The sequence below is a fragment of the Pelecanus crispus genome, chromosome 16 (assembly GCF_030463565.1).
Source record: "Pelecanus crispus isolate bPelCri1 chromosome 16, bPelCri1.pri, whole genome shotgun sequence".
Lineage (NCBI taxonomy): Eukaryota > Metazoa > Chordata > Aves > Pelecaniformes > Pelecanidae > Pelecanus > Pelecanus crispus.
In genome coordinates this window covers 1,272,714-1,295,606 of record NC_134658.1, presented here as the reverse complement: position 1 = coordinate 1,295,606, position 22,893 = coordinate 1,272,714, and the positions used below count along the sequence as shown (strand labels likewise).

The 22,893-nt window shown below is 40.2% G+C and overlaps 1 protein-coding gene across 4 annotated transcripts in view; it reads right to left on the bottom strand.

Annotated features, from left to right (window-relative positions):
* Window positions 1–11,104: 11,104 nt before the first annotated feature.
* The window catches only part of RLF (RLF zinc finger), a 53,072-nt gene continuing 41,283 nt past the window's right edge, over window positions 11,105–22,893 (bottom strand). For all 4 annotated transcript variants that reach the window (XM_075722083.1, XM_075722086.1, XM_075722085.1 and 1 more), the window contains 2 exons: window positions 18,759–18,900; window positions 11,105–16,261 (listed from right to left, as the gene is read on the bottom strand). In XM_075722083.1, coding sequence (XP_075578198.1) covers window positions 11,519–16,261; window positions 18,759–18,900 — 4,885 coding nt within the window. In that variant the 3' untranslated portion in view covers window positions 11,105–11,518. The remainder of the gene's footprint in view (window positions 16,262–18,758; window positions 18,901–22,893) is intronic.

Genomic DNA, 22,893 nt, shown 5'->3' with positions numbered 1-22,893 from the left:
TGCTTCTGGGAAGGCGTCGTGTGAGGGGAGGCCTGGCAGGGAGAGGCCCCGCGGTGGCCCCAGCGGACCCGCTGCACCTGCGGGCACGTTGACCCGGTGGGGGAGAGCCGCTGGGAGCCGCCGGTGGTGTTGGGAGACGTTGGCGACAGGCAAGGAGGGCACCCACCGGGGCACCCACCGGCGTGTTCGTGCCAGATGCCTTACACTGCACAGAAGCCTCTCATGATGCTCAGGTGCAAAAATATAGGGACTGATGTTACGGAAATTCCCTATTACATCAATCAGTCTTTATAGTGTGAAAGTGTATTAACTGCGTTAATAGATATATTGATTGACTGCAATGTGATGAGGGAGTGGAATTTTACTGGAGACCTGTTCATGCTTAACATGAGTATTGTTCATCAATATTGTTCATGAGTATTGGAGTATTGTTCATGCTTAAGTAAAACAAACTAAAGGACAGCCTGGCCCTGGAAATAAGGACTTTGCTTCTTGGAGGCTTAGAGCTGTCCATGAAGGATACCCTTGGACAACCCCTGAAGCCCTCCCTGCATTGTCTGGCATAGTATCCCAGTACCATCTGGAGATAAGTAATGCTAGCAAAACTGACTCCAGGGACGTCTGGATCACTAGACAAGCAGCAAGAATGCTGCAGAAATACAGTTGCTTTGCAAAATTTTACTATGCTTAGTAATTGGTACTGTGGGTGTTAGTGATTAGTCAAATTGTGTTGTACCTGAACATTTGAAGGGTATAAGAACCCTGTGTAAAACCACATTCGGGGTGCCCCAATTTGGCTGGGTCACCTCATGAGCATGGATAATAAATACTTACCCTTGTAATTCTATACTTTGCATCCCGATCTCTCCTCAGCTGGCACAGGCCAGGTGCAAATTTTCATTAACACTGAGCTGTGGTGCAGAGCAAGCCACAGTTTCCCTGCTCTCCAGAGTGAGACTTGGCCCACTCAGAAACCCAACTGTAGCTGTGATCACAAAAAATTTAAATAATTCTTCTGGAGGCCTCCAGTTTGACTCAGCAAAAGGGGATCAAAATAGGTACCCAGAGACAGCAGTACAAGCAGGAACAAGTTTGTCTCCACTTGACTCCCACCATGAGGACACAGCTTGACCAAGGTGGAGGAGGACACTGGGAAGATTTTTTTGTGGGCTTCCACATGCACCAGGTCTCCTGAATCACAGAGAGAACATTGACAGTGTACACCAACAGGCCCAGCTCATGGTGCACCGACCTCATCATCTCCCTCCAGAAGAGGCAGAGGAGTGGCTTGATAGCAATGGAGTAGAATTGGTTGGGCAAGGGCAAACTTAATACAATTCCCAAGTGAAGCTAATCAGCTAGGTCAATACACTTCTGAACTTGCCAAGGCACTTTCCAGCAGCATGTAGTGTCCATAGGAACCTCACATAGCAGAGGTCAAAGCCAAATTCCTGCAGTTTCCTAATGGGGTAGCTGTTGTCCCTCCCTATCAAATGTCTTTGCTACAAGGCAAAGAACAGACTGGCACCATGTACTAAGCAGTGCAAGCTGTCCCAAGATGCTCCAACCTGAGACCACCTACATCTGGTCAGGAGAGATCACATTGCCTAGCACAGAGCTAGGTCACTGAGATAGCCTTCACAGTGATCTTGTAGTCTGTGCTCAGGAGCAATATTTGGTACCAGTTCTGCAGGATGCAGAGGTGTCCCTGCTTGGGCAGGAAGACTATGACAGCCCCCACCCCTGCGTAACAGAGGCAGCACATTGTTGGCTGCAAACTTGACCCAGAAAGTGGTGAGTTTTGGACCAAGGAAGCTCTAGCTCTGTGGTAAAACCTGGTGTCAGCCCGTTGATGTCTGGAGAGTTGTTAGTACACGTAGATGGGAGGGATCGTGAACTCATAAATAGTGAGAGTGAGTTCTATCTATGGGGATCTCTGTTGCCAGCAGGTTGAGGGACGTGATCCTTCCTTTCTACTCAGCACTGGTGGGACCACATATGGAATGGCCCTCTTGTGCTGGGCTCCCCAGTATAAGAGAGACATGGAGCTGCTGGAGTGAGTCCAGTGAAGGGCCATGAAGATGATGTAGGGACTGGAGCATCATTCATACGAGGAAACGCTGAGAGAGCTGAGACTGTTCAGCCTGGAGAAAAGAAGGATCGGGGGACCTTATCAATGTGTGTAAATATTTAATGTGAGAGAATGAAGACAAGGGAGACAGACTCTTCTCAGCAGTGCCCACTGGCAGGACAAGAGGCAATGGGCACAAATTAAAACCCATGAAATTCCATCTGAACACAAAAAACCACTTTTTTAGGTCAAACACTGGGACAGGTTGTCCAGAGAGGTTGTGGAGATATTCCATCTTTGGAGATATTCAAAAGCCATCTGGACATGGTCCTGGACAACCTGATCTTGCTGATCCTGCTTGAGCAGCAGGTAAGGGCAAGGGAGATGATCTCAAGAGGTCTCTTCCAACCTAAACGATTCTGTGACCATGGGGAGCCTATTCTCACAGGTCTGGCAAGTGAACTCCAGAGAGAAAGGGTGCCTTACTCCCTTCTGCATCAGCTCCAAATCCATCAACGTAACATTAACCAGACCATCAAGGAAAGCATAGTTGGAATTGCACTTCTTCTGGGCATGGCATCAGCCACAGGGATTAATTAGGATAATTAATCAGGTTTTCTCACAGTCCCAAAGATCGAGCAGCTGACCTGGTATAACCTTTGCAACCCAAAGGAAATAGGCTGGGGAAGAGGAGGGTCATTATACCCCTAGAGACAGCTGAGTTTAGTGATCTGCGGGAGCATGACACAGCACCCTCGCTTCTGAAGGAAGAGGTGCTCAAGGCTCCAGAGAAAACTCATCCTACTATCTGTACTGTTTAGCAACACTTCTCCTGTGGTGGTCCTGAGGGCTCCTGGGCAGTACTGACACTTGTGCCAGCAGTGCCACGCAGTGACTTCTGTGTATCACAGATGAGAAGTGTACAGTAGCTGTACATAGAATCGTCTAGGTTGGAAAAGACCTTTAAGATCATCCAGTCCAACCATTAACCTACACTACCAAGCCCACCTAAATCAATCAAGGGTAGACTAGACTAAACCATATCCCGAAGTGCCACATCTACCTGTTTTTTGAACACTGCCAGGGATGGTGACTCCACCACCTCTCTGGGCAGCCTGTTCCAATGCTTGACCACCCTTTCCGTAAAGAAATTTTTCCTAATTTCCAGCCTAAACCTCCCCTGGCGCAGCTTGAGCCCATTTCCTCTCGTCCTATCGCTAACTACATGGGAGAAGAGACCAACACCCACCTCACTACTACCTACATTTTCATCTTTGCCTAGCTTTGCTCCTCCTATAACTATAAATCTGGAATCCCTTATTCCACTCTGTTTTCTGGGTATTACTCTGACACAAGCACATCTTGTGCTGAAATTGATACAAAGCCTTATCCATTTCATTGCGGTCTCCAATTTCAGATCCTATAGAATCAAAGTATCTTTTTCACACTGCGTTGTTTACCCCGCACAGGTCTGAAATCCTCCCCTATCTCCAACTCCACCTCTCCCAAATACTTTTCAGCTGGCTCTATCTGATAACATTAAGAAATTTTCCACCAGTCTTTGCTATTTGATAGCTTCTGCTGGTTCCTGCTGCTGCTACTCAGCAATCCTTGTCTGCATCCATTTACATCTGCCATTCTTCCCAGTATTGCACAACATGAACTTACATGCTAGAGCCGAATTACCTTTCCCAAACAGTGTTGCTGCTTCTCTGTTCATTCTCCCTCCTGCCCTCCCTGCTCCCCAGTAAAACTAAGAATTTCAGCAGAAGACCGGGTTGGATAAGCAGAGAGTTTTAGTCACCTAAAATGCAAAAGAGTAAACTCCTGACAGTCACACAGCTCCTCTCTGTTGCTTTATCATACAGCTTGAAGGGTGTTCCTTTATTATTGGGTGAATGCAATTTTCGCTCCTGAGGCCAGTCATCTCTGTTCCATCCTTTCACAAGCTCACAGAGGTCTCTTTCCTCACTGCTGCTTCAGAAAAGATCTTCCAGAACTGCTCTAGTTATTTGCAACTTTTTTTCCTGATTTCCAGTATAGTGTTCCTGTTGATTTGCTCTGTGCAATGCTCTCTGTAAGCTCACACAGCTTCTCTGTTAGATGAGGGGAAGACAGGAGACGCACTCCTCCTCAGCATGTATTTGCTGACCAATCCAAGGGCCATTATTTTTTCTTCATCCACTAGACTTTTCATTCCCCAGGTACTGCAGTCTGTACACAAGATGTTTAAATTATTTGTCCTCAGTACAAGTTACCCAGACTGCATACAGTAATGCACACAAAGCCTCTCTAGAACTTGACCAAATCTTTTCACAGCCACACTAAGAGAAGGGAAGTGTAGAAATTAATACTGACTAAACTAGTATTTGACTGGTTTTCTCCCCTGGTATATATTGCAAGCAGTTCCTTGACTGTCTCCTAACAGCTGCTTTTTTTTTTTTTCTCCTTGCAGTGCAGTATCATTGACTCTAATTCTACTAGAGCAGTATCTGTTAAGTCCTCTTTAAAATAAAACAGGCTGGCACAACACATGTTCCATGAAGTCATTTGTTTGGCTGCTTGCTCTGGGACTCCTCACTGCAGACAGACAGATATTGCTGCAGGGGAATTCCCAGAATATGGGTTCTTTCCTTTTTAAAAACAGGGAAGAATTCAAGGTAATTGGCCCCCCTCCTGGTCAAGCCACCAGAGATCTGCCACAGAGACAAGCAGCTGCTACAGACCATCTCTCGAGATGAGCTGCGATAGCAATAACTTGGTACACAACAGTAATTTACTTATGTGAAGGACCATGATCGCTTACAGCGGAAGAAACTGGGGGTAGAGAGGACAGTTGCAGAGCACAGCCAGGCATGTTCACATTATGAAGGCTGTGATTCCAGGGTCTGAGCTGTTACTTTTTGGCAATGCCGTTCTCGCTAAGCAAAGGGACTTGCACTTCTGGGTAAGGAGATGAAGCCTGAGTTTACTCTTGTAAAGGAAGACAAGATGGATTATGGCACGGGAAGAAAATAGAAGTACAGAGACCAGAGCACAGGGAAGCCTGCTTAGAGGACTGGGATAGGGAGTTTAGGAAATTGGGGTAATGAGAGACACCACGATACTTCAAGTGAACAGCAAGCCTGAGCAAGGATGCAAGGGCATCCAAATGGGATACAAATCGCTCGCATTAACTGCAGTCCCAACAGCATTAACGACTTGTATCTTTGAGTTGCAGCCCTATTTCCTTGCACTGTAGTGGTAGAAAGGTACTTAACTGTATGTTACTGTTGCTGGGCTTGTTTTCTAACATTTCAAGGAGTTAAGTAAATTCACAGAAATGCTGGAGCTGGCACAAAGGAAACAGCAGAAGATCACAGCTGGGAACAGAGGAAAACCAAAGTCTCCTTTTGGTAGCAATGAGACATTTACTGCCTCACTCTCCTCTGTGAGCATGTGATGCTGACTTTTATCAGCACTGCCAACAAAAGCAGAGCACCAACTCTCTCCCCTCTCACTTTCTGTGCTCACACATTCACATGGTTTTGTAGTAAGGACCAAAGAACTCATCAGTGCTAAAATAGTTTAAGACTTTCTTGTCACAGTTTTTGCCTAACCCAGTTCATTCTGAAGGTAAGCAGGTCCCCTCCTTTCTGAACCAGAATAAACCAAAGTGTTTTGGGAAATATGAAGTTAGAGCGCCCTACAAGGGATGAAATATTTATTTTGAGTCAAAATGCTCTCTTCATATTTGGTATCTGTAATGTTAAGTGAAGACAGCATAGGTGCTGCTGAAATCCACACAGCTTGCCACAGCAGTACTGGGGACACACATACCATGCACAGCACAACAAATGATAGAGATGCAGTAAGAGGGGTGTTAAGGAATGCTCCTTTTTAGACAATTCTTGAGATAGCAATAGTATCAGTCATTCATCTTATTTCTACCAGTCTAAAGTGTAACAGAACTTGTCTGTGGATTTTTAATCACTGACTTTTAATAAAATAATGCCAGCTTAATTTTCTCATTTTTTACCAGTTACCATTTGTAACTATTTAGCACAAAGACTTGTCAAATAAATTAAAAACCAGCCTTATCTTTTCTGTAAGCTGGTATTTCCCCTCAGAAGAAATATGATCCCTGCCAGCTGCCACAGAAGACAAGGCAGTGCTTCTCTCTGTGAGCTCCATTTCTGGTGGTCATGTTTCTCCTTTCCTAGAGGAAGCTCTCGCAATTCATCAAAGCTGGCCAAGCCAGATCCCTCCCCGGCACTACACTGCATCCTGACTAATCCCCTACCTACTTCCTTCCCTATAATCATAACTCTTAAGACATTTTCAAGGAAGAGCAACAGCTCTATCCTATCCTACTCTCACTGCCTCCAAACTCATGTGGGCACAGGGAGAAAAAAAAAGGGGGAATACTTCTGTGGGCAGTCAGGAGAGCTGAAGGGCTCGAGGGCACCAGCTGTAAACTTTAGGGGAGATGGAGGAGAACAGGTTCAGCACCTGACAGGGCCAGACAAAGGCAAGGTGGTTTCATTTTAAGCCTCCCCTGCTCTCTACCATAACCATGCTCAGATTCTTCACAAGACACGCTAGGACTTAACTAGAAATTGAATTTCCCTCAAATAATTCACTGCAGTCAAGATGCAGAATTTATGAAATAGTGTCACAAGGCTTTATCAGCATCATAAAATTCAAAGATCTTGAACAAAGACAGCCAGAAAACAACACACAAGTAAAACACTGAACTAACCCGTTGGCTCTGCTGGGAGCACTGCCAGAAGTACGAAGTCAGCCTAGAAGGTCTCTCTTCATAATGGTATTTGCAGTTTTTTTACTACCCATGGGAACATGGCAGGGCAGCCCACAGCCTTGGGGAATTTAGGCATGCACAACCAATAAACATGTTGTTTTCCTACAAAATCCACACACCTGAAGACAATAATTTAAAAAATGGAAGCAACATACCATGATTATAAACTTGCACCTATGTTTTCTCAGGTATTGGCTGTTTACAGCAAGAATCCTCTTTTAGGAAGTCAATGCGATGCTGTTCCTTTACTGCGGAACAAAATGTTTCTCCTGTATGTTTGAAAGCAAGAAGCTGGAAATACTACATTTTCACTGTAAGACAAGTTCTGGTAGCACTTGGAAGGAAAAATGATGGCCTACTTGATGACATGAAAACAGAAATAGACAGTAAAAACTCATAACTTCAGACCTTTGCCCTTTTGTGGCCTCCCTCCCTGATACCCACCAGTGCTAGGCAATTCGAAAGATCAGATAAACAAGCCCAAGAAGAAATCAGTGTCAGGATGTGGATTAAAACTGTGTAGTTTTGATGGTGTAACAGCTTTTACCTCAGTGAGACAGTAGCACATTTTGTAGATGATAAAGTGGCATTCAGAACACACTCTCAGTATCTGAAATGGGCAAGACATTATTTCTGTAATTAGGAAGCAGCTGATAGACTGGTGCGACATTGGTATCTTTCAACAGAAATATGAATATAACCTGAGACCACAGGATTAAAAATCCCAGTAGTGCATGGGATGCCACATCACCACAGGAAAACGCCTCTACGATGCTCATGTACAACCACTGAGGAAAACCCACTCACCACTTTGTAAATTTAATTCTTTGACTGAAGAATATCACAGGACCCGTCTCCATACCTGACAGACAGTAACAACGTCTGTGTCTTATCCTGCATTACATTCAAGCCTATGGAAATAGCAGTAATTTAAGTTAGCAGCAGCCTACTCAACAGGATCTATAAAATACTTCAGATGGAGTTTGTAAAAGCTTGCCCTGTGTATAGCGGTGGTAATTTACATGCATGCAGTAACTCTTATTTTGTAAGAGCAGAATACCTTCGAGGAATTAAAATGTTTCACACAACTGATCTGTGGGATTACAGAACTACAACTGCCACACAGTTCATGCTTAATATGCAAATTTGTTTATACAACAAGTGGCAGGATTAGTTTTTTTTAATAGGAAAGCTGAACACTGAAGAACTTTAATACACAGCTTAAACACAGTAGGATTGTATAAAGGTAAATTTGTATGATTTTTGTAGAGTTCTTTGGTCACAAGTTTGCAGCAGAGCTTATACGAACAGTATACAAGAAATGCACACTCATTCATAGTTTTAAAATGATCCATAATTTGGGAGCTTGACAGAAGGAAGTAGGAAGCTATGCTCCAAACAGAGAGGCAAGGCTGCACCACTGCGTATTTTATTTTGTTTGTTAGTCACACTACAAGGACACACAGTACCCCCAAACAACCTGCATTTTGAATTGCTACTTTTTGACAGTGAATTGTAAGTGAACCTGTTCCTACGTTCATGTCAGAACAGGTAGACAGGCGCACTGCGAGTATATTGGAGAAGACAGACATTCGAAATAAGCCTTCATTCATATGGCAATTTATCCATCAGTCTTACACAAATTCTTGTAAAGTTTTTCTTTTATGCAGAAAAGCTTCACCCATGCCAGGCAGAAACTCTTTTGTTCCTTATTTCTGGACAACTTCTGTGGTCCCAGAATCTTTTCAATTATATATATGAAAAAAATTAATTCACAAACTCCATGAGGTTGTTCACTAGGAATCTGTGATCATAGCTTCCTATTGAGCAGAAAGTTATCAGTCCTGACTCCAAGAGGCAACAACAGAAAAAAGAAAGAAAACAACTTGAAGAAAATGTCAGTGCAATCAAACTTCAGTATTAGTCAAATGTAAAGAAAAGGAAACTGCGATCAGAGAGTTAAAGTGAAACCTTACTCAGCTTCAGGTTACACTATGTGCAAAATATCGTATGGGCAATAGCAGGGTGGGGCTCAGATCTGCAACTGGAGCTGTACCATTTGTGGCATTTCTAAAACCAGTAATGGCTCTATTCTCCAAGAACCTCAAGCATTCCTTAAAGGAAGGTCTAGTGAATGATGTATAAATGAAGTCTAAAAGAATAAATGCAAACTTCTCTGAAAAGTTTTCTTGTGTATATAAAGATTACACTGAATTGTTACCTCAGTTAAACAAATTTCCACCTGTCAGCTAAGCAACTGTCAACTAAGCCAATGAAAATGGAAAGCAAAAAGTCTGTGTTTAAATGCTTTCAGATTTGCAAAGACATTGTAACTATTCCAAAATTATTATTAAAAAAAACCCTGTAAGATTACATTATTTGCAACATACTACCTTAAATATCCCATTTACCAAAAACTGCTCTACATCATAAAGCAGCACCTTGGAAGCAAATCCCGTTTTTAAATTTTCTTATGGATTCTGCCTTGTATAAACATGTAGAAGTGTTACCTTTCAAATTTCTTATGAAAACCAAGTTGTCCCCAGGTCACTCAAATCAACTTTAGATCCTTGCACAGAGTAGATTTCCATCAGTGTGTGCTCACGGATGGAAGTGGCAGTCAGCATGATGCAATTGTCTCAGGAACATACTATCTTGTTACCTTCAAAGAAGACCCAGCTAGCCTAAGAAGTCATCACAAAATTGTCTCCTACCTTTTAAGTCTGCACATACTTGCCTTGGTAGAATCTATTTCTCTTTGCTATTCCCCATGTAGAAAGTTATTTACTGGTCTCTTAGGACTCAGCTAAGGTATGTATTTTAAATGCTTGAATTCTTTAATACTGTCATATTTGAAGCTCTGTTTATCTAGTGGAAATACAGCTGCTTGACCTGAAACTGAAGACTCAAAACCTCAGTGAATTTACTATTCACACTGACCAGTTTTCTTTCTCTAGGCATTGAAGGGGACAGATTGCTTTGTGGGATACTCAAAAAAACCCCAGTAATGTACCAGTATCTCTCCAGGCACATTACCTGAAGCAGTCATCACATGTTTATTAAGTCTGCAGTTAATCTCTCTTCCTGTTTTGAGATCCCAAAGATTCAAGTATGTTCGAACATTATGCAAACTTGACATTAAAAGGTAGACTTCTTTTTTTTGAGACACAAAAATCACTTTGGAACACACTTTAGCTACTTCAGGTGTCTGACCTTGTTGCAGCATTTAACCCTTTTGACCCTAACTTACTTCCATTTTTAAGAGCTAGTGAGAAGATTCATGCACCATATTCCTTTCATTACAAGAAGCTTATAGTTTAGAGAAAGGAAATGACAGGAAGAGATATGCAATAAACTACACTTCTGCTTGGTGTACAACTTTTAATCTTTTATTTTAAGGATGCCCACATAACTTTTTTAAGTGTAGTATGAAGATGCCATTTCTGCCTAGTTTTGATCATAACACAGTTTCTCCAGATAGTTTTTAGACAGCCTCCTTCATTCCTGCACCCAGCCAATACTCATGGTCTGTTTTAAGCAACATTTCCCAAAGTTTTCTCCATTTCCGTTCCACTGCTACTTTTCAGATCACAGTATAAAACCCAAAACACCCCAACAAAACCCAAGCCCTCAATCAATAAGAAGCTGTGATTGCTGCTTGCTCATTAGCATCCTCACAGAGATTTGGAGATACCACTCACAGGAGAAAGATTCTGGGCCTCATGATGTATCCAGAAGTATGGCAAGAAATGAGACACAGAAGAGCAAGAACAGATCTTAAAATTAAATTACTCTTCTGGTGAATTTTCCAGCTACGTTTTATTCATTATTGAAAAAGCTAACCAGGGAACCCAAAATGTGCACTGACACCTTCACATGACACAACTCTCTTGGAAGTTCAGCAACACTCTTCAAAAACACTTAGGTTGTACCATACGCTCTCAGAAGCATCTTCTTCCTTTAAAGGGCAAGTTAGCTAGGACTTCCTCATCTCTAAGTGGCAAGTACTTTCTGCTTGTACTAATTATAATTCTTTCAAGTCTGAAAAAAGCACAGAGAATATTATAAAATAGAATGTAATACTTTACTTTTCTGTATCTACACTGTTTCATCAGTCTGATAAATTATCTACAAATGCATAAAACTTAAGCAGCATTATCCAATGCACTCAGAATGGTCCCAAATTCAATTACAAGCAAACCACGTTAAAGATTTACTGTACAGTAATCAAATGGGTGAAAAACTGTAATTTATTGAAACTCATAACTCAAAAAATATAAGATGCTGTAGTGTACAATATGTTACACAAAGCACCCAAGGGTGCACATTCAAGTCAAGTAATAACTCCATCGCCCCCCAAACCCTGGTACCCTAGTACTTGTTCCATATACAATCATGCATATTTACTCTTCAAGAGGAAGCCCCCAGTATTCTGATGTGTTAAATAGCACCAAAATCAGCTTAGTCCATTGAAAAAAAATGGGGAGTTAAATTAACTTGGCCAATACTTTTGACAGATATTATACATTCATGGAATTAAACAGTCTAAACTAACCTAAACAGTGTGTTCTGTAACAATTACTGTTCTAATTTGAAGTTCTCCCCATACAGCAGTAGTGGAGGCAATCTGCTCTAAGCAAAACTACTTACGTACTTCCTACACAAAGCTCATCTGCCTTTTTTGTTGGAAATAAGTCTATGAGGGGTGTGGAAAACTTGGATCTTTCAAGAACAACTACTGGTCTTAAGTAATGAAGCTGTTTCAAGGCAAGGTCTCCGCAGTCCGTTAGTGCCTTGTCCAAGATCGCCCTCAAATTTTCTAAAGAAGGGGCAGATGACGATTCTGACAACAAGGGCTGGATTTCTGTTAGCTGCCCATGATTATTTTGGGTTATGATTACATTTTTGTCATTTACAAAGTTGTTTACTGGTGTATCCCCTTGACCATCTCCCTCTTTTTGCAAGGTTTTATCTACTGGCAGCTGCTCAGGAGACTCCCATTCTACTACCTCATCAAAATCATCATCATCATCATCTTTTCCCTCACTTTCCTGAATAAATTTTAAAAAAGAAGACTCAAATCCCATTGGTTTATATGTCTTTAAATCAAATGGTTTGGACACTGGAGGCTTCTGAAATTTGTCTTTTGTAGCACAAAGTACATTTCTTTTTGCATTTTGATTAACTGCACTATGCTGACATCTTTCTGGGTCTTTCTCTCTTGGCAACTCTAATTGTAAGCTGGAGAAATAAGAGCTATTCTCTCTTTCACTGTTTTCAGAAAAATCTTCAGTTTTACACATAACTGTCTCCCTGATGTTATGCTCTTCAAAGCAGGTGTTCTTTGAACTGTGGTTGTATTTTAAAGTGCCTGAATACATAAAGGCACTCGCATCAAAACTCACACTACTTGATGGACATCTTTTTTGGTCTTCATTGCTTACATCTTGAGGATCACAGTCAGTATTTGGAACAAGAGGTTTTTCAGTTTCCTGCACATACTCAGGATTAGCTGATTTATCCTCTTTAATTTTTACACCTTTTTTATCCAAGTCTAAAGCTGTTTCGGAGCAGGACTGTTTTTCAATCATTATGCCACATTTAACACAAACAACAAGTTTCTGAATCCGTTGCTCTATATACATATTGGTCATCTGATGTGTGCGCTTATAGTGCCTCACTATACTGCTTTCCAATTTGACAACAGACAAACATCCCTGAACCATGCAAGGGTACTGGGTCTGGTTAGACTTCTCTTCGCACATTTGTAAGGCTTCCTCTTTTGTTTTGAAATTCATCAAATGCTTTTCTCTGCTTCTGCTAATTCTTTTAGTTTTCTCTTTTAACTGCTTCCCATTCTGCTTGCTTATGTCCAAACCATCTTTCAAATAACTTTGTTCATTTTTATCTTTATCTTGATTATCTTCCTCCTCTTTCTGATTTCCAAAGAGACTGTCATAATATTCACTATGTCGGAAATATACATGTTGAGAGTAGTGACTGTAATTTGTGAAAATTCGATCACAGCCATTAAGGTCACAATGTATTTCAAAATCTTTGTTTAATTTTTCTTCATTGGCATGTTCTTCTATTAGGTGTTGTTTAAGCTTATTGAAGGTATAAAATACAGCAGGGCAGTGGGCTTGGTTACAAGCAAATCTTGCAGATTCAGCTTCAGAAAGCAGTTTTTGATCCTCTAAGTGTTCATTGTGGAAGTCACTACAATGCTTAGCAAGAGCTTTAGAACACAAAAAACGCTTACCACACTCTTTGTATTTGCATGCAAATATTTTTTTACATTTGACAAGTTCCCTTTTTGTTCTTGCTTTGTCTTTTTCTAAGCAGAGCTGTTCCTTATTATACTGGTGAACGGTTCTATAATGGCGTATCAAACCTTTCTGGTTGGTAAATGCCGAGTTGCAACTTTTATGTATACAATGAAATGGTTTGTGGTACTTATGCAATATATAACATAAGTTTCCTTTTGCAACTGTTCTTTTACTTCCTCTTCCCTGTCTTGCTTCCAGTTCTTCCCTATGACTGTCCAGAGAAGCTATGTTAGATGTTTTTCTTGTTACGTTATTGTCTGTCTCTTCGCTGGACTCCAAATCTGTCTCAGAACTACAGTCTTCCTTTTTAGGATGACACAGCTGTTCAGAGTGGTCTGAATGTTCAATGAATTCAACATTGGTTGCACAGACAGGTGTTGGAACAGTGCTATTTTTATGCATGTCATCTGTACATAAACCTACATGATCAAATTTTTCATTAGAACATACCTTGTGAGCTACCCTCTCACAGCCAATTTGATGTTTGTTTCTATAGTGAATTCTAAGGTGTGTTTTTCTTGTAAATGATCTTTGGCAAATATGACACTTAAATGGTGAGTACCGATGCTGGAACATATTTAACTGAAGAACCATTTCCTTTGAATAGTTATGCTTTTTAACATAATGCATTAAGAGGGCTTCTCTGGTCACAAACTCACACGTACATCCTTGACATTCACAGAAAAATGGTTTAGCTGCCAGTTGAGTAAGGTACTGGCTGGGTAAATTATCTTGTTGCTCCTGAAGCTGAAATTTTGAGGTAGTTTCATCTGCTGACTCAGGGCACTTGGCATCCCTAGATGAATAGGACTGTAAAGAGCCCAAAAAAGGCTTGTGTCTTGAAGAATTCTGAATGTTAGAATTTTTTAAGCTTAAATGTTTCAAGCCTAACATTAGTTCCAACATGTTATCTTCAATATTTGATTCTTTAGAACTGTCATAAAAAGATGTTTCTGGGGAAGAAGGACAAGTTTCTTCCTTCAGGCCATTGCTTCCTTTACCATCTATAGTACAATACAAGCTTTCTGGAGAGTCAGCATTTGTATCCAAATTATGACCTAACTCTGTACTAATGTCTGTAGGGGATTTAGTGTCCTGAGCATCACTCAACAGACTGAGAAAGTCTTTAGTTTTCATCTCCATATTTTTTTTACCTTTAAAGTTATATGGATGGGCCCTGCGAAGGTGTTTTTGCATACTTCTGGAATTTTTGTGTGTGGAACAGCAGCCTTCAAAACCACAGGAAAGTTTTTTTTCATCAAAGCAAACTGCCACATTGGAACACTGTTGTTTCACATCTGCTGGATGGAAGACTCCTTCCTGGGACATGAGAAAACCTGGAACTGACTGATTGTGAGCCATTGTTTCAACCAGTAGAGGAGACACTTGGCCTTGGTTTACTGCAGCATCTGCACTGTGGTCACCACAATGAAGACTGCAATTACTTTCACTGTCTAGATCTTCACTGTCAGAGAGAGCTTCCTCCTTAATCTGTGGAACTTCCTGAGGGCCGGAGGGATCCAAGTTACCATTCAGACTGGAATTTTCAGATTGTTCAAGCAGCTGAGACTCTGGAAGGTAACTGCATTTGTCTTTTGAAACAGACTCTTCAAGTTTTAGTGTTTGCTTCACTTCCCCATTTGACACTTCAATATTATGTACTGCAAGGTGATTCTGAAATTCAGTTTTTGAATAATAAAACTTTTTGCAACCAAAGAAGTTGCAGGTGTATGATGCATCTCTGAAGTGCTGTGCCTCGTGATGGTAAAGTTGCCCTAAGTCACTGAAAACAATATTACAGCCATTTAGCTCACATTTATAACGAAGATCATCATGTGTTTGTTTGTGATTGAGAAGCTCATTAACTGACCCAAATCTAGCATAACAATCCATTGACACACACATATATGGTTGAGGTCCACAGTGCACGCGTTCATGCTCCCGCAAATGGAAGGATGTCATGAAGTGTCGGCGACAGAAAGCACACTTCTCTCTCCTGTTTTTCATATCCAAGTAGTGTTTTGCATTCTCATCATTGTTTTGATGTTCAGCTTTCAGATGCACACTTAAGTATTTAAACTGTTTAAATACTCTAGAACAATCTGTTCCGGGACATGGATAGATGTCTCTGTCTTGCAGCTGGCAATTTTCCAGTTGGCTAAATGTGACGTATTCATGTGTGTCATTTTCCAAGTTTTCAGGCAGCTGTGGCTGATGTGACTTGTCCTGAAACACTAGGGGCGGGCTGCTGGAAGCTGTCGTCTTTTGTGGTGATCTCTCTTTTTTCAGTATTATTTTCTTTTTAGGTCTGTGTGTTCTACTAGGTGGCATTTTAACATGTTCCATTACATGTGGTACAAAAAATTCCTTTCTCTTGAACTTTTTTGTACACACTGGGCATGTATAAACACCATCTTCCATATGCATCTTAGAATGATGCAGTATTCTAGCCTCTATACACTCCCTTTTGCAGAGCACACAAAAAAATTTGTATTGAAGCCACCTCTGGTATCTTTCTGAAGAACCAATCGGTTTTTTTACTCTTGCCTTTTCTTTAGGGTGGTTCATTGTGTCTTTTCCATCATAATATTTATGTTCTTTTGTCTCATCATAGTCACTAAAGAAAGTTTCTAACATGTCAGTTTCATTGATTGACATATTACAACTTGCATCATCCTCAGAATCAGAAGCTACTTTCCCTAACAGTTTAAGGCAATGTCGCTTTAAAGTCTTCCAGTCCCAAAATTCAGGATCAAATGGCCAATATGCTTTTAAAGCTAACAGCAGCTCACAACGGAGTGAATTTGGAACCAGTGCATTTTCTTCATCAAATTTTTGATCTGGTTGCATATAGAGCTCTTCCAACACATTAAATCCACTCAAAGTTGGCTCAAGTAAAAATTCTGTGAGCTGACAAGCTCTTCTAACTTCAAGGTCTTCTGGTAAAAGGCATGCAATTGTTTTACATACTGATGTCTTCATTTCATCACTTCCGTTTGATCTGATCTGAAGGGCTCTCACACATAACAAAACAGACACAGCAAGTCCTGCTTCTTCTGCCTGTTTAAAAAAAAAACCAAACAACAAAAAAACACACAAACAGCCACAACACAAATGTTACTTTTCTTTGATAAGTACATTCTCTCTAGAACTGTTCTATGAAAAAAACATGCAATGAGAGCATCTAATAGACTACAGCCCGTTCAGAATTTATTCAAGCTCCTGAGTGTTAAGTGCCCAAGTCACTGAGCATACTCTAAGTTGTATGAGGAGCCTCTTCTACTTTTCAAGTGAGGGCAGCCACTTCACATTTACTGCACTCTGTGGAGGAGTCACCTGAACTAGTTTAGGCATTAGATGTTGCAAAACATCTTTCTAACTCCTCTCTCTTGAGTGACTCAGTCATAGCTAAGTCAGATGTCTAGAAGAGAATGGTGTAAATCTTCCATATACATTCCTCCCACAGTATCCACACAGGATATTAATTCAGAACATGCAGTACTGTTTAGTAAGGAAATTAATGTACATTCACACCCCGAAGTAAAATAACCTTCAACAGTATAAGCAGTACAGCAGCAGCAATGATTCCTGATGAAGATAACTGGCATTTCACTTCCAAACATTTTCTGAGGAGTCTATGCAACTTTGAGGTGCTGCTCAATAGTATCAGAAAGATACCTACAAATATTATACACATGCTGATTTTAAAAAATATCTTTCAAATTCTACATGGACAAAATTGAAAGTTACCTTGTTCCAAAAGCATACTTTTCAGCATAAAGAATCTGAATGCATAATAATGACTATTTAGTCATTATTAGTAAAGATAAGTAACAGTCAAGATATGAGTAGTGTAGAGAGATGACATGTGGCTAACACAACCACATCCACCCCAGCTCAGATGGTAAAGATCCAAAAGAACTAAGAACACGTTAAATGAATTAGCAAGCTCTTATACACACTGTGCACCACCTACTGGAAGTCACGCAATACTTCTTTAATTCAGTAACAGTGTTAATTTGCTAGACAGCAATAAAAAAAAGGTATTTCCCCAGGAGAAGAAATTTTAATATGGTTTAGCAGGAAACACAGAAAGAACTGGTATATAGTTAGCAATGTATTATGCTTATATATAAAGTGCACATTCACACATGTTTTAAAAGTAGAAATAGGCCAACTTTAGACAAACTAGAAGCAAACATTTCTCTGTGCAATCACTACCGGAACTCATCTTTGCCAAATTAGAGTTCTGGACTCTCCTCTATGATTTGTCAAAAGGACAATCATGTAACCTTTCTGATCTCTACTTTAACTCCAAAACAGGGCTCTAATACTTGTTCTTCTCTTACCAAATCACATTTGATAACTCATTTGGTTCACAGGATTAACTCTAGTCAGTGAAAGAGACACCCAGACAAACAAACTTGAAGCTGGAGAGAAATTTAATTGAAAAAAAAAAAAAAGGAACCTTGTCTGTTTCATCCATAATATATTTGATGCCTTAACTCTGAATTAACTCATGTCCATATAAGAATGCAAAAAGATGAGCAAATTTGGGAGGGTACTGTTAATTAAAACATTCATAAAACTGAAGTTCACGTGGCAAATTCTATTCTACATGTGCAAAACTATGCTGTTTTTCAGGAAGAAATATCTGAAATCTTTTGGAAATGGTGACATTCCTAAGGGAGAATCCCATATCTAATTTAAGGTCTATGATCCATGTAATACTGTTACTAACACAGCTAAAATCATGTTATTATCACCTAGCTTATTTTTCCTCCATTAAAGTGTCCCTGACTCATTTTCATTCATAATTGCCCTCCACAAATCTACTCTCATATGGTGACCAAACACAGGAAATTTCAGTCTAACCAATTCCAAGAGTCAGAGTAGCCAAAGGAAGACAGAAACATCCTATTGAACAACTACCCAGATTAACCATAGCTATATCCTTTCTGCTCTGCTTATGAAGAGCGTGCTACATTTGCCTCCTAGGTAGATGGATCAATTAAAGTCTTTCCATTACTACTCAGAGATCACAAGTTTATCAAAATTGCTGTTAAGCATCTCTTGAACCTTTCTGCAACTTTCTAAAGATAGGCATCAGAATAGAAGGTAGAAGTCCAGATGTGATTGTATCACACATTTTGAGGAAAAGGTATTTTCTCAAAATACAAAAATATGAGACATTTCAGCCAAGTCTCCATCTCTTAGAGATGCTGCAGAAAATTGTTGCTGTGCCTTGCCTATAAAAAGGCATCAGATCAAAACACAGCTACGCTTTGTTTGCAAAATACTGTCATACTGTATTTTCAGAGTAACAAACAAACCATTCCACACTGAGTGACCTTCAATCAATGTGTCAAGCTGACACAAAACTACAATGGCAAGCATTTTTCAGGTATTTTATTAAGTTATTAGGCACTTAATCAGAAAGTATGACTAATGAAATAAGCTGTATTTCATATCATTTCAGTAGGATTATTAAGAAAACAATAAATTCACGTAAACAGTTCTGGCTGTGTCCAAAGACTCTGGATTGCAGCTTACTTACTTCAGATTGTATGACTCTTATCAAGAAAAATAAATGCTGTAGTGTTTTGGCAATGATGCCAAACTGACGACATCTCTCCAAAAAGGAATCTAAAGAAGGATCTATTCTTCTCTGCAGTTTGCTCCAGAAAAGTGTCAGTTCCCTGCAAAGAGTTGAAGCAGAATGTAAGAACATTGCAGATATATATATCATCTGTCCAGAGTCTATGCACTTTAGTTCAAAGTTGATGCCACAACAATTCAAGTGTTATTAAAAAACAGCACATACTTCAATCAGGTCTCTATCTCAGAGAGACACTGAAGAGATCTGTTAGTGTGCCTTACTCTTAAACAAGCATCAGATCAAAACACAGTATATCTCCTGTTATTTAATGGGCAAAGACACTGGCAATGGGATTCATCTTGCTTAATGTAGGCATCTATAGCTGCATAGACTTCTTTTCCAGACAAGGAAGAAACCCCAACACTTGCAGAGCCTTAACTTTTCACATAGAAATTTAAAATAGGTCAGATGAATCATGATGTAAAGCAGCCACTTCTCTCCTGCTAGGCAAGTAGCTTAGAGGTTGACACCTGCATTCAAATGATGTAACTGCCACTCAGTGCTTTAAAAGATACCTCTAACAGAACACACTTTACAAAAAGTGTTACATAAAGCCCTCAGCTTACATATCCCTTGTCTACCGTCTTTGAGCAGTCATCTGCTTTACTGCTTGTACCATCTGAGCACAGGGCTGTTCTGTTAAGCAATTTATTATAACCAAGGCAACGCAGCCACTGAATGACGCAATCTGTCACTTTGTGTTGCTTTGCCATCACAATGAGCGCCACAGAAATGGAAAAGCAGCAGTGATAGGATCTGTATCTTTTAATCACTTGAAAAAAGTTTTTCTGCTATTCCTTTAGTAGAGCAAACCTCACCTTTGCTGACTTAACCACTCTGTACATCAAATTATACATAAAGGTTTCTAGATGCAAGGTCAGTGATAGCCTCTAGAACCAAAAATCAAGACTACAGACCTAGGCAAACTTTACACTGAATATTGGCAAGGTTTTTCCGTTGAATTATTGCAATCCTACTCCTGAACCCTAAGCCAAGTGAAAGGGAATGAGACCTTGTTATGGATCTGACCTCAGATACATTTGTTGCACAAAAATGGACAATATTTACTGGCAACAGTTTTTGGGGGGTTTTGTTTGTTTGCATTTTTTTGTTTGTTTGCATTTTTTTGTTTGTTTTATTTAAAGGCCTAGAAACACAATTAACAGCCTTGCATAGTCAGGAAGAGACAGCTGAGAAGCTACATAGGCCTACAAGAAACTAATATATAAGCAGTAGAATTCAAGGTGTTTTAATTTTAAATCCTAAAACAGAACTAGAGAGGAAAAGAAGGCAGACACCCAGAATATCAGCAACTTTTTCTACTGCCCTGTAGCCCCAAGAAGCTGACAAAATGTAAAATTTAATTGAGCATCAGGATGACTAACATGGAAGAACTGTATGAAAGGAAGCTTACACAAGGAAGGCACAGAATATATATATATGAAAAAAGTATTACAAAAAATTTTAACTTAGCATCACCACAACAGAAACAAAACAAATTTGAAAAATAGTTTATCAAGACATCAGTCATTTTGTATATCTATTCAGTACATTTACACAGTTGGGACTTGGAAGAATAGTGAGAGGCGGGCTTCACTCTGGATAATCCCTTATTCCTAAGAGTTCTAGCAGAGCAAAAAGTTTTCAGTGTTTGCCCTGTTCTCTTTCTCATCCCACCCCTTCTTTCTGCAAAGCTAAAGTACATTGTTGGAACGGGTCCTCAAGGATGATGATGTAGAAGTGTTCCTCAGATAATCTTCACACATATGGAAAGGCAAGAAAGGACAACTCAGCATCTGGGCAATTTTCCATTTCAAAATTGATGTGAGGCAGTGCAGAGAATAGAGAGAACTCCAGACAGACAGCTATCTAGGAATACTTAGAAGGAAAAAATCTTACTAGCATATCAGACCAGAGAGAAGGCTTTTGAAGTTGTGCTTAGCTACAGTTCATACTTAATGCCACAGTGTTAATGCTAAAGATTACATTATTTTATGGATTGATGAATTGCCTGACTCCTTGGAGACTAAGGCAATCAGCTAGCTCAGAACTACTGCCCAGAGCAGCACTACTTCTTAGATAAAGTTCCAAACACAGCAGATACCTCTACTATTACCGTTACACATTATTTTATGATTATCAGCAATAATCATTGCAAAATCTTCCAATTTTGGTGAGGAATAACATACACAAACCTAAGTTTGCTTTCATCTTCAGCTGTGAAATGAAGCTTCACAGCAACAGCACTAATTTACATAGATATGTGGTTTACTAATCTTTTCTTGGGGGTACAGACTTGAGGCTACAGGATGAGCTGAGCTAAGCTAATGAAATAGCTTAACCTCTCCAAATATGCAAGAATAATGAGAGGTGTGTGCTGGGTTGGAGAGTTAGCACTGTGCCATCAGGCAGATGCTAGAGCACTGAAAGACAGGAGGGAAGGGAGGTAGATTTTTCCTTTCTAGACTGAGAGTGATGTTACACCTGAACAGATTTAACAGCTTACAACTTCCAGAAGCACCAGTGTTGCACTTCTTTGCTGGTACTTGTCTGACCACACAGTAAACTAATCAAGCATTAATCTGTAAAAAGCTATACACAGTTTTGGCTAGGTTAAATGAACATGCTCGCTACACATCAGATGGGCCCCGAGCCAGAACAACAGACAAGGAAGACTTGTGCAGCTAGCACCACAATATGACAAGAATTCTCTTCTGCTTTTTGGCAGCGGCAAATTATTAGGACTGGCTCAAGTATGAGTATGGCACCAAAGCTCCATCTTCATCCACTATGTAAAACAATCATGCACTCTAATAAGTCTCAAAAGCATCCTCATTTTCAACTGCTGTTAACAGCGGTCAACAGGTCCTTTCCTTTGTCTAAACCAGAATACTTTCAATCTGGATCACTTATGCTGGTTTACTCTGACACTGCATAAAGCAAGACATGGAGCAAAATAATGGCCAACAGGTGGCTGGCAGCATGCAGGATTGCATTAGACAACACTGCTAGCTTATGGTGTCTGTTACAGGCCAGCCAGGGGCTAGCAGAAAATGTTTCATCAGTGTACCACTACTCTAAAAATCAAAAAGGATGTGATCCACAAAATTCTGCAGGAAACAATTTCATTTAAGGATCCTACAGGTAACTGGAACATTTCCAAGTACATATGCTAGGGCTTGTCTATTGAACCAAATCCACAACAGCACAAAGGGAAGCTGACCTGCAAATTGCACTGTACCAGTTCTTACTCCCTGCTCTCCTCTCAAAGATCTTTAGTAAATGTTTTAGTCACCACTCAGCTCTGGTCTATCAGATTACATAATGCACCAGAAGTACATATGAAAACTGATTAAATCTTAAATCATTTATTGATTTGAAATACCATTATGCAGGCTTATGATTAAATACACACAACAAAAAGGTTACACTTTATTATCAACAATCAAAATCCAAAAGGTGTTAATGACATTGCTAGAAAAATTGTAAGTAGAGTCCAAGTCATCAGTACATCAAACATCAGAGAGTAAAATAACATTTCAACTACAATCCTGTCTTTTTGAACCAGACAGGACCTTCTTTGAAGTAAATTAAGCAACTGCTGCCCCTTAAAACCTATTAGATTTTGAATTTATACACCTATACAATTCCAGTGTTAGACAGAAGACTTAATTTTCCTTTCTTGTCCCTGGGGGAAAGCAGCTGGAACTTGAGGAGTTTGTCCAGACAGCAGCAGAGGGGGCAACCGTGGCATACATGGACATAGCAGCACAATTTGAACCAGCACCTTTCATTTGAACAACCACTAACAGTGCAGACATAGTGACATGACTTCAGCACAAGTGACACAAACCTGTTAACGCCTCTCTGTAAGTAGGAACATAGCTGTGTTGCTAGACTGCTAACATTTGTCTCCTCAAGCCTTCACTGCTTGTCACCTAGGCTAGCCATTTTTAAAGCTGATGTGGAAGTACCTACTCACGTTACAGCTGCACTATGTTCTGGGTAGACTTGGCCTTAGGCAGGCCCCATC